The 13,448-nt window shown below is 36.3% G+C and overlaps 1 protein-coding gene across 2 annotated transcripts in view; it reads left to right on the top strand.

The window, feature by feature from the left end:
- The first annotated feature begins 578 nt into the window (after window positions 1-578).
- Window positions 579-13,448, top strand: part of LOC141300095 (serine/threonine-protein kinase OSR1-like) — a 76,651-nt gene continuing 63,781 nt past the window's right edge. For both annotated transcript variants that reach the window (XM_073830405.1, XM_073830404.1), the window contains exon 1: window positions 579-791. In XM_073830405.1, the coding sequence (XP_073686506.1) occupies window positions 722-791 (70 nt within the window). In that variant the 5' untranslated portion in view covers window positions 579-721. The remainder of the gene's footprint in view (window positions 792-13,448) is intronic.

The following is a 13,448-nucleotide window of genomic DNA, read 5'->3' as shown; positions in this document are numbered from 1 at the left end:
CACGAGATGGCAGTAAAATAAACCGTTAAAAATGGGCAGCGGCCATAATGCATTTTATTACAATACAAAATTAAAAGTTTAATGGAACTAGGGCTGATTTGTTAACAGTTATTGCAAAAATTCTACATTAGTAAATGTTGTGTTCCTTACATTACTACACTGACGTTTAGGTTAAAACCGTTTAGTTTGAAATATTACTTGCAAATGTGCTTTCCCCCTGTATTTCACAGTTTGTGTAGTTTGTATACAGAAAAAAAATAATAAATGATATATGATTATTCTACTTAGCTGTTCAAATACTTGTCATCAAATTTTCTACTTAATATATCATAGTTATAACGTTACATTAATATCATAGTTATACGTTAATATTGTAAAATCATATTACAAATAGCACACATTTTTAGGGTAATATTAACCAGTAACCGATATTTTGGCGGAATCTACGGTTACAATGCTAATAGATAAGCGGGTAATTATTCCACACTCAAAATGGCCGACTATCGCGTCCGTCAGTGTGTAGGAATGTGGTGGGCGGGGCTTTTGGCGCTAGTGGCAAAGTTTGGGAATGATAGAAAGGCTGTTGAAGATAATCGCGGAGAGGAGCTGGAATGCTACTGCTTTGCGGATTACAGTAACATTAACACGTTGTTTTCTGTAAGCACCCGTCTCTAGTGCTCGGATTCGGCAGGATATAAACAAAGGTACGCAATCCTGAGACATGTCGGAGGACCTGAGCTCCCAACCCTGGTCCATCAACAAGGATGACTATGAGCTGCAGGAGGTGATCGGTGAGTCAGTGTACCTTTATGATAGCCGGTGAATACATGCCACTGTCTGCCTATAGAAATAAGTTGTATTTTACAGCAAACGCTGCCTGAAAATAACTTGGGATTGTTGTTGTTCGGGGTTACTGTTAGGTTGCTGGCGGTTCTGTAAGTATGAAGCGGTAAATAATGTATTTGAATCGGGATTTGGAGTTTTAAACAAATTAGCAGTTGTTAAAAGCACATGTCAGTGGATTTCAACGCTGGTAAAAGTCTTAAAGGCTAATGGGTTAAATAGGTGTCTGCAAAAGACTCAAACCTCCACCTCAGTTGTCAAGCCTGTCACGTATGCCAATTTCAACTTCAACTCTCTCTCTCTCTCTCTCTCTCTCTCTCTCTCTCTCTCTCTCTCTCTCTCTCTCTCTCTCAATGAGCATATATTTAACCGTTTCACCACCTTACTGAAATTCAGAAGCTGTCGAGGAAGTTTGACGTAAATAGCTGGTTAACATATACTTTGCATTTCAGTATTTGCCGTACAGTTCCACATAGAGTTTGCATTTCAAACTGCCACAAAACAGCTAAATTATCCTGTACTCGACAACGCCTCATTCTGCTGATAAGCCTGAACACGTGCTGTAAGTAACGCTCCTTCAGTAATGACTGCATTTTTTTTTCTGTAATATATATGTGTGTGTGTGTACACACACACACTTATTTAATATTACATATTAAAATTATAAAATACACACACACACACACACACACACACACACACACACACACACACACACACACACACACACACACACACACACCTATTGGTTGACAACATTGTGCAATCTATAATGCAGGTACCGCCCACTTTTGCTGCTGGTTAAAAAACAGCTTACTGACTAATGTTCAGCATTAGTTTAACACATGACTGTTAAAACATTTCGAAGAGTGAGCATAGTCTGCTTAATTTAGAACCGAGTCAAATGTCAGACCGGTGAGAAACCCCCTTTTCATTGTGGGCCTCAAAAACCCACAGAGTACAACATATACGGTCATAAACCAGTCATAAACCTCCTTTTACGAACCTCTGTAACATTCCATTCATAAGGGTTTGACTGTACTTTATTAACACACATACATGGGCCATTCTACAGAATTGGTGCAAAGTCAGAGTTGGAAACATCTTGAAAAAAATGTCGTTTTCCACAAATATTTGTCACCGTAAAACACGGCAATATATAATTTAATAAGAAGGGTTACATTGACCTTTTAAGATTTTGCTTACATCTGCCTTGTTTTGCTATTTCATTAAAAGGTTTACAGAGGTAAATCAATAACAGTTGCAATTTTAACAGTATTTCAAGTAAGATTTATAAGATTTGTTGTATTTTGAAATCAGTTTTTCTATGTAAAAGGCAAAAAGTTGATCAAACTGATTTCAAAGCTAAGGATTCATTAGTTTGTATATACATTGAACCAGACACTTTCATAGCATCTTAGTTGATAATTCAGTATACTTTATTTTTTTGACAAAACATCCCATGTTTCGGTTGTGACTGCACATTTCTGGTAGTGACAGTAATGCTTTGGTAGCAACCACATTACATTACAGGATTTTAACTGTACTGAAATTTAGCTTATTTCCTCAAAATAAATGGTTATGTGTTCTACTTTGTCACTTCCGAAACAGTGATGACATGTTTTGCTCATGACTGCTACAGTAGTGACAATTTTATTGGATAACACCCAAAAAACAAAAACAAAGATGTCACTACCGAAACTTCACCAAATAGTTTCGGTAGTGACAATTTTAGATACTTTTGAACCTAGCTCAAATATGCTACACACAAAAATTTTTTATACTTTTGAAAAATACTATGTTATGAAATATTGTTACAATTTTTAAATACATTTTTATTATTATTTATTTAAAAATATATATATTTTTCTGTGTTGGCAGAGTTGAATTTTCATCATCATTACTCCAGTGTTTAGTGTCACATGATCTTTCAGAAACCAGATTTGGCACGCAGTTATTGTTATTGAATATTATTGCTATGCAAATTTTAATAAAACATTTATTTTAATAATACTTCAAAATATTACTATTTCTAATGTGTTTTTGGTCAAGTAAATGCTGCCTCGTGAGTCGTGAAGCAGAAGAGACTTCTTTCTAAAAATAAAAAAATGTATTCCAATTTTATGAAGACTTTTCTGCTCATCAAGGCTGCGTTTATTTGATTAAAAATACAGAAAAAACAATTAATATTGTGAAATATTATTGCATTTTAAAATAGTGGTTTTCTGTTTTAATATACTTTAGAATAGAATTTATTCCTGTGATGCAAAGCTGATTTTTCAGCATCATTACTGCAGGCTTCATTGTCAAATGATCCTTTAGAAATCATTTAAATATGCTGATTTATTATCAGTGTTGGAAACAGTTGTGCTGCTTAATTATTAATTTTTTTTTTTACCTGTGATCACAGTAAAATAAATTTTTTTCCAGGATTCTTTAATCAATGAAACATTATAAAGAACAGGGTTTATTTAAAATAGAAACCTTTTGTAACAATATACACTACCGTTCATAGTTTTTTCTTTCTTTGTTTGAAAGAAAGTAATACTTTATTCATCAAGCATGTGTTGTATTGATGTAAAGTTATCATAAAGAGTTTTGTTTTTAGAAAAAAAAAATCCATTTTGAATAAATGCTGTTCTTTTGAACATTTTATTCATCAAAGAATCCTGAAAAAAGTATCACATGTTCCAAAAAAATTGAGGCAGCACAACTGTTGCCAACATTGATAATAAATCAGTATATTAAAATGATTTCTGAAGGATTGTGTGACACTGAAGACTGGAGTAATGATTCTGAAAATTCAGCTTTTCATTTGAAAATTCAATAATATCACGGTATTGCCTTTTTACTGTTTTTTGATCAAATAATAGAAACGTTGATGAGCGTGAGAAACTAATTTAAAAACATAAAAAAATCTTACTGATTTCAGACTTTTGAATTACAATGTAGACTGGTGATTAAAGGTTTGGTCTGGAGACTAGAAGGTTAAAGGAAGAATGCACTGAACACGATATTTAACACTAGGTTTCTCCAGAGGGACTTTTCCTGTAATAATAAATGCACCATATGAGGTTTAACAGAGTCCACCACCCCCTTCTTTTGTGGCCATAAAGACAGAGTTATATGCTGTAATTCGTTTTGATGATCCATGACTCTGTCCAGAGAGTGAGTTTTACAGCCAGCCAGTATAACGGCACTACAGAGGTTCTCCAAATCTGCTTTCTAGGCATGATCTACTCCCAAGTGTAACTCTCTTCATTCTCTAAACGCTTTATTGTCTGTATTGTTTTGGTTACTGGTTGATTTAATCTTGTTACATCGCCGAGTTTTAGCATGAGATTACCTCTGTGTTCAGTCACACGAGTGCTGGAAGAGTCATCTGATACCTGACATATTTCTTTCCAGGGCTTTAGACCCCAAAGGGAGCTTTTCCACACAGCTTTTTTACATGTTCAATGTTTGGACAAGGTTTTACTAGTTTTCAAAGCTGTAAAGCTCTTGCCAGAGTAACTCGTAATACAGTTCAAACATTTACCACTTTTAGTATAAAATTAGGGTTATTAAATAATGTTAACTTAATATGCTCCAAAAAGTCATATTTTAAAATACAAAATGCAAAAAAGGGTTATAATAATCTACTGCTAATTGCTTTATTTGAACAAATTAGTAAAATTAAGGTTTTTGGCAACTGCTTGCCTTTTCACAACAAACAGATGTTTTAAAACTTGTCTTGTTAACCAGTGTAATTTAAAAGTAAAACATTAAAAATGTAAAAATTTAATTTGAACAGGAAGATTAAAAAAAAAAAAAGAAGTCTCTTCTGCTCACCATTCCTGCATTTATTTAATCCAAAGAGAGCAAAACAGTACTTTTTTTTTTTTTTTTACCATTTTAAATAACTTTTCTATTTGAATATATTTTAATATTAAATTTATTCCTGTGATGTCAAAGCTGAATTTTTAGCATCATTACTCCAGTACTCTGTCAGAAATCATTCTAATATTCTGATTTGCTGTTAAAAAACATTTATTATTATTATTATTATTATGTTGAAAACAGCTTGGTAGAATTTTGTCAGGTTTCTTTGATGAATAGAAAGTTCAGAAGAGCAACATTGATCTGAAATAGAAATATTTTGTAACATTATAAATGTCTTTATCGTCACTTTTGATTAATTTACAGCATCCTTGCTATTCTTAATAAATAAATAAATAAATACAAATTTTATTGACTCCAAGCTTTTGAATGGTATTGTAGTGTATAATATTACAGTAGCTTTTTATTTGAGATAAATGCTGATCTATGGATCTTTCTATTGATTAAAGAATTCAGCAAAAATTTACTAGACTGTTTTAAATATTGATAATAATAATAGTAAATGTTTCTTGAACAGCAAATTAGCATATTAGAATGATTTCTGAAGGATCATGTGGCACTAAAGACTGGAGTAATGAAGCTGAAAATGCAGCTTTGATCGCAGCAATAAATTACATTTTAAAATATATTAAAATAAAGTGGTTATTATTATTTTAAATTGTAAAAATATATTACAATATTACTGCTTTTGCTTTATTTTGGATCAAGTAAATGCAGGCTTGGTGAGCAGAAGAGTATCTTGATTTAATTAGTGAAGAAAAAACTATGTTTTTAAGTAATAGTAATACTTATATAATTATAATTTTGTGAAACATTTCGATTGATTGTGACTGAACATAAGACGATAACATGATATAATGTACTAGATAATGACACAAATTTCAACAAATAGAAGTGTTTTTTTCTTTAAACTGCTGCGCATTAGGGCCTAGCCTCTGTCTAACATGCGTGCGTGTGTGTGTGTGTGTGTGTGTGTGTGTGTGTGTGTGTGTGTGTGTCTGTGTGTGTGAGAAAGAGATAGAGAGACTGGTCAAACCTGTCTGTGGTGCCTCCTCTTTTGACTCATCAGCTCTAAAGTACCCCACACCTTGAATATTTCAACTCGTGGAGGAAAAGTATATCATCTTTCATGCTTTACATATCTGAATTCACACGAATCAGCTTCGATTAGAATGTAGCCTTAGCCTGGACTTGTCTTTTAATAAGTTCTCTTTCTTTTTAAAGCGTTTATCGCAGTGCACCAATATACAGACCTTAACGTTTCTGGTTTGTTTTGGTAAGCTCTAGTTTCCTCAAAAGATTTACTTATTACCCCCAAATTCTTGGAAGGACTCTCTGTATGTGTCCCTGTGAGGATATGTTTTGCCCTCTAGCATGCACCTTCAGAATTGCCTCTTTGTTGAAACCAGGCATGTGACGTGCCAAAACAGGAGTGCAAGCTAGAGGCGAGTTTGATTGTAGACCTTCTAGTTCAAGTTTAAGCTTGGACACTTTAAGCCTCAGTGCTTTTTTGTCTTGCTGTAGTCTGTACTTTAAACAGTCTCAGTTTTCATTCTGCTTTTGAAGTCAATCCCAGGTGTCTCTAAATATCTAAGCCGTTAAGTATTTAAATATCTCAAAGGGACAGTTTACCCAAAAATGAAAATTCTCTCGTTAGTTACTCACCCTCATGTCGTTACTGTAAGACCTTTGTTCATCTTCAGAATTTTGTTGGAATTCAAAAGCTTTCTGACCCTGCATAGACAGCAACGCAACTACCACGTCCAAGGCCCAGAAAGGTAGTAAGGACATTGATAAAATAGTCCATGCGTACTCTTGTCATGGTACTTTTGTAAATGGCAGCAGAGACTGACCCAGAAAAGAAAAAGTCATTGAATAAAGTCATTATTTTAGTTTTCTTTGGGCACTTGAACTTCCAAAATGCAGTTTAAATGAAGCTTCAAATGTCTCTAAATGACCCCAGCCGATAAAAAGATCTTCTCTAGCGAAGTCTACGTGAACTTTTTTTTTTCCAGTTCAATACGGTCAACACAGTTCGGGTATATCAAAAACTCTCGTCTCGTTTTCTTCTTCAGCGTCCTACAAAATCACATTGCTGTTGCTGTTTTTTACCTTTTTTTGTAAAGGGCATTTGATCTATTTTGCAAGTTCACTTTGTAAACACTGGTTACTTCTGCAGCGATTTATAATGATTTTGAAGTTGGGGAAGAAAATTAGATGTTTTTTTTTTTTGACATACCCTAACTGTATTGGCCAGAAAAAAACAGTACACACAGACTTACACCGCGTTCCAAATTATTATGCAAATCATATCTTTCTCTGGTTTTCATAATTAGTCAATGCAAATGACAGTCAGTATAATTTTTAAGTCATCAACCATTAGGGTATAATTCGAATTTTATTGAACAAACCTCCTAATGATAACAGTATTTATTTCAAAAATAAAAAACTGAAAATGCACTGTTCCACATTATTATGCACAACAGAGTTAAAACATTGTATAGGTTGTAAAGAACTGAAAATGGGCATTTGCTGAATTTGCAGCATTAGGTGGTCATATTTACTGAAATCTAAATCTATTTCAATCAAAAACATCCTAACTGGGCAAGTTACATCTTACCATAGGACCCCTTCTTTGATATCGCTATCACAATTCTTGCATCCATTGAAATTGAGTTTTTGGAGATTTTATGATTGAATTTGTTTGCAGGATGCCAGAATAGCCTCACAGAGCTGCTGTTTTGATGTGAACTGCCTCCCACCCTAATAGATCTTTTGCTTGAGGATGCTCCAAAGGTTCTCAATCTGGTTGAGGTCAGGGGAGGATGGTGGCCACACCATGAGTTTCTTATCTTTTATGCAGACAGCAGCCAATGACACAGAGGTATTATTTGCAGCATGAGATGGTGCATTGTCATGCATGAAGATGATTTTGCTACGGAAGGCACAGTTCTTTTTTGTACCATGACAGAAAGTGGTCAGTCAAAAACTCGACATACTTTGCCGAGGTCATTTTAATACCTTTAGGGATCCTAAAGGGGCCAACCAGCTCTCTCCCTATGATTCCGGCCAAAAACGCCACCTCATTGTTGTGGTTGCAGCCTTGTTGGGACATGTTCCATCCACTACTCCATCCATCTGGACCATCCAAAGATGCACAACACTCATCAGTAAACAAGACTGTTTGAAAATGAGTCTTCATGTATGTCTGGGCCCACTGCAACCGTTTCTGCTTGTGAGCATTGGTTAGGAGTGGCCGAATAGTAGGTTTATGCACAACTGCAAGCCTCTGGAGGATCCTACACCTTGATGTTCGCGGGACTCCAGAGGCACCAGCAGCTTCAAAAACCTGTTTGCTACTTTGTAATGGCATTTTAGTAGCTGCTCTCTTAATCTGATGAATTTGTCTGGCAGAAACCTTCCTCATTCTGCCTTTACCTGCACGAACCTGTCTGTGCTCTGAATCAGCCTCAAATCTCTTCACAGTACAATGATCACGCTTACGTTTTTGTGAAATATCTAATGTTTTCATACCTTGTCCAAAGCATTGCACTATTTGACGCTTTTCGGCAGCAGAGAGACCTTTTTTTTTCCCATAATTGCTTGAAACCTGTGGCCTGCTTAATAATGTGGAACATCTTTCTTAAGTACTTTTCCTTTAATTGGGCTCATTTGGCAAACTATTCATCACAGGTGTCTGAGATTCATTTCAGTGATCCAAAGAGCCATGAGACACAATACCATCCATGAGTTTAATTGAAAAACAAAAAACTGTGTGTTTATGACACTTACATCCAATTTGCATAATAATTTGGAACGCGGTGTAGACAAGATGAGCGTTGCCGTTTGAGGTTAAAAAGTATATAAATTGTCAATTTGTTATGAAAATGGCCGATTGTTTTGCTAGGTAAGACCCTTCTTCCTTGTCTGGGATCGTTTTGAGCCATTTGAAGCTGCATTTAAACTGCATTTTGGATGTTCAAGCTTGGGGGCACCATTGACGTCCATTATATGGAGATAATTCCTGAATTTTTTCCCTCAAGAAAAATAATTTCTTATCAACTGAAGAAAGAAAGTCAAAAACATATTGGATGACAAGGGGGTGAGTAAATTGTCTGTACATTTTTGGTCTTGAAGTTCTTGAAGTGGAATTCTTCTTTAATCAAAAAAGTGCATGATAAAGATATTCTCTCTCAAAAAGAAAGAGCCGGCTCTGAACCTGCCCACAAACACTTCCACTAGTTAGTTAGTCGAGAAGGTGCTGTGTTCTGCGCTGTGAAAGCAAGTTTGTTTTGTTTTCATTGCCAAAAGATGATGATGTGAAGAATGAGTAGTTAAAATTAATTTATTCCACAATACCACACCAATAGAGTTCGAATGTTTTGTTGTGTGCTCGACTGCTCATCATTTTACAGAGGACTGCTTCTCTAAACTTGGCGAGTTTAGTGCGGGATTCCCTAAACGCTTGTTCATGAAAGATAAATCTGTACCTTCTTTGTTTAGATACACAAGTGTCTCCGAACCACAGTTATGTGTACATTTTCAATTGAGTGCTCAAAAAATATTACGTTTTTGCAGCCTTAGGTTTTCAGGTAAGCCACGATATTTCTGAAATAGTTCTGATAATTCGCTGTGAACCCACTCTTTTCTAAGAATGTGTCGATTTAATGTAGACTATCGTTTTAATAGGACAGAATATAGGCATATTTTGGTTTACAAACTGTTCTGTTTCATCAGTTAGTCACGTAAGCACTCAGCTAAGGTATCCACCGTTATTGTTTTGTGAAGCATTTACAGTTTAGCAGCTAAACTTTAGCTGTGGGCACAATTTGCTTTGTTGTATACGGAAAGACCAATCACAACAGACTTGGCCAGCTGACCAATCAGAGCAGAGTAGGCTTATGAAGAAAGGGGTTTACAGACCTTGAACTCAGAACTACTTCAAACGAATTGTTTAGAAAGCATTGCAAAATGATTCTAATATTAAATGTAAGTTCTCAGAAAATTACAATGTTTTCTTACTTTAGATCCATTTAAGCTTCTTGTAGCAGACTCCAACACAATATTAAGACACTTTACAATTCCACATGACCTGCTCTTTAACAATGTCCTCGTATCTTTCTGGGCCTTGAACGTGGTAGTTGCTTTGCGTCTATCCAGGGTCAGAAAGCTAGATACACATAGACTAGGAGTTACTTGCTCTTCTGTCGCTTCATTGGCTTCTTTTTATGGTGCTAAGCACTTCTGTGTATCTGAATCCTTATGTAAACCGGCCAGCGGTGTTGAGCCCAGCTGGAAGCTGTAGTTGCTGACCAGAGCAGCTTTTATGAAGGCCCTGTATTCTTATATTCCAATTATTGCTTCTGCTGGTTTAGAGAAATGCACTGGAAAAAAAGAATGACCTCATGTGAAATAAAAGAAGCAGTTTGTTTTCATCATCCACCTTATAATTATTAATGGTGCTCGCTAAGCAAAGCATTACTATTAGTATTGCTCATACTTGCGGTTGGAGATTTGAACACACCCCTAACAGTAAGTATTAAGTCTTAGTGCATAAATCATCCTGCACCATTTTGCTAGACATAAATGACACTTTAGATAGTTTGTAAGCAATTAGACCACTGACTTTTTAACCTACTTAGACTAGGTTTAAAGGGATAGTTCACCTAAAAATTAAAATTCTGTTATTAATTACCCACCGTTATGTCGTTCAAAACCTGCAAGACCTTTGTTCATCTTCGGACCACAAATTTAGATATTTTTGATGAAATCTGAGATAGACAGCAGTGCAACTGACATGTTTAAGGCCCAGAAAGGTTGTAAGGACATTGTTAAAATAGTTCATGTGACATCAGTGGTTCCGAAAAAACATTCTTCCCTGAAAAGAATTGCAGTGTTGTATGCACTATACATTATGTTTCACCTCCCATTGCTTTTACGAGAAATCATGAGCAGCTTTCAGTTCGCGGAAATGGAGCTCAAGGCACATGTTCTTTCCATTAAAAGCGTGACTTTTTGAATGGAGTTGAAATTAGTCAACGTTTCCTTTTGTCTTCCAGCCAAGGATGGGTTTGTCCGATTCGCTTCGACCCTGTTACTATTGATTACAGACAAAGAGTTGTTTTAACTGGATTCCACTGTATTAAAGCATATAGTCCAGGAGGATTTCCCAGGTACTTCTGTTTCTCCAGTCTCCTCTGGAAAGTTGACCGTGTGAGTTTGGAGCACACTCAGCAGAACCATTGTGTTTGTATCTTCCCAGAGGAATTGGAGTCGTGTTGTTGCACTGATCCTAGCTGTTCTTTCCACCTCAGAGAGCAAAGAGTCTCATCGGACGGAGTCAGACCCATGGAAAATGGACCGTGCTCCATTTCTCTGTTCTAGACTTAAAATGTTTGATTGTTAGAGTTGTCTAAAAGGTAAAACGGAAACTGTGTTTATCACTGTTGACTGAGACTCCTCCTGCTTGTAAATAATCACATAATATGGGCCATTTGATTGATTCAAACGTTAACCCCTGAGTTCGAGAATCTTTTTGAATGATTCATTAAAATGACCAGATAAGTAAATGTCAGTAATTTCTGAATTGGTTCGTAAATCACTTTCTTTGTGAATCAAACTTCACTGGTTGTTCTGTATGCTTTTGGTTCAGTAAAAACAACAGGTTCACAGTCATTTGTTTGTGAATCAGGCTACACTGAACCGCTTAAAAGAATCAGCTCATTTGAGACATTTTCTTCATGAATTAAATTCTGGTTGTATTGCAGTCGCTTTGGATTAAGTTAAAAGGACCGGTTCAAATGAGTAAATTGTTTGTGATTCAGGCTTCATGTGATTCATGCTTCATGAGATTCATGGCCGAAGCAGGAGCAGTAATACCACGCAGCACATGTGCAAATGCTAAACTAGCTGGGAACTCATTTCTGATAATACTCCACCTGCTTCGTACGGTGGCCGACAGAGGCCAACGCGCTGCAAACAAGAAAACACATGCAAACAGAAAAAACGACAACAAATTAAGAAAACATCTCCATCAGTTTGACAACACAGGCGCTGCAAATCCTCGCAACGCAAACACAAATACGGAAACGCGCTGCAAATTCTCACAACACAACCAAACTCAGAAACGCGGTGCGAACACACGAGGGTGCTGCAAACTAACAAACGCGCTGCATATAGCACGGACCACAACGGAAATGTTTCAGGGGGACCTCAAAAAGTGACGAACTCATCTTGGACCTGATTATTTCTATCACTATCACCTTTAAGTGATACTATGCTATCACTAAAAGGTAATAGTTCACCGATAACACCTCTGCTCTGACCAACAGCCACTGAACAAATAATCAGGTCCCAGATGGGTTCGTCACTTTTTGAGGTCCCCCTGAAACATTTCCGTTGTGGTCCGTGCTATATGCAGCGCGTTCGTGTGTTCGCAGCGCGTTTCTGAGTTTGGTTGTGTTGTGAGAATTTGCAGCGCGTTTCCGTATTTGTGTTTGCGTTGCGAGGATTTGCAGCACCTGTGTTGTCAAACGAATGAAGATGTTTTCTTAATTTGTTGTCGTTTTTTTTCTGTTTGCATGTGTTTTCTTGTTTGCAGCGCGTTGGCCTCTCTCGGCCACCGTAGCTTCGGCCATATTACGGCAGCAAACTTCCTTGACTATTACGCCGGAATGGGAGTTTAGTTCCTAATCTTATCAGCCTAGAAACTCGCAGCTTTGCATTTCCGCCGGTCTTAGTACACAATATAACTACACAAGAGTCAAGTTTTAAATAGGACAAATATGGAAACTCGTTGGTCATTTTTGAAAGCGATGCTATTGGTCTCATAGGATTCAATGATCTATGCTAAGCTATGCTAAAAGTGATATCGCCTGAACAGGAGAACGGCTGAATGGATTTCAAAACGGTAAAAATCAACTTATTAACTCGGGGGGAGCTGGAGAATGAGCCTATTTCCAAAAAAAGTGGAGTGTTCCTTTAATGTTTTTTTTTTTTAATCAAAAAGCCTGTCTAATTAATTGAGTTTTACAGTTTTATTTTTACCAAAGTCTTTTTCATTATTTTCTGGATTCCATTTTAATGGTTAATTTTTTTTTTTGGTGAACTAACCCTTTAATTGGACTAGACTGGATACACGGTATGCTTTTGATTCATTAAAGAGCATCGGTTTACGTGAATCACTTGTTCAGGAATTGGACTACAGTGGTTGATAAATGTTTTGCTATTATTTTGTGGTTCAAGAATGTAGAAGGAAGGTTTTGCGAAAAGTACACTTAGTCATGCTACACCACAAAAAAAATCCAATTTGCCCTCAAAGTGAATCTTATGCATTCCTGTGCATCAAGTGCTCCGTCAGAGTGGGAGAGTCTCTAGTACGCAGCGCCCTGAGTGTGACATGTCTCAGTGCGGCCCAGAATAGTGTGAGGAATGCAAGCCCAGGAAATGTAATAAAGAGCTCCTGATGTGAGAGAACAGGCTGGCTCAAGGTAGCACAAACAGACAACTATGCATGAAGGAACACATTCAATCCACTCAGCCTATTTCAGATGCTTGGGCCATCCACCGCAAAACAAGTCAAATTTAACTCTTTGTTTATTAATTAGCAGTTGATTTCGATTCGGATGCATAAAGATTCAATACTTGTTTTTCCAAAATGGACTTACTCCCTTTTAGACCATTTAACTATGCTGAATAATATAATTCCCTCTTCATTTTAACACAAG

Source organism: Garra rufa, chromosome 24 (assembly GCF_049309525.1).
Source record: "Garra rufa chromosome 24, GarRuf1.0, whole genome shotgun sequence".
Lineage (NCBI taxonomy): Eukaryota > Metazoa > Chordata > Actinopteri > Cypriniformes > Cyprinidae > Garra > Garra rufa.
The sequence above is the reverse complement of the archived record's forward strand: the minus strand, read 5'-3'. Positions and strand labels throughout refer to the sequence as shown.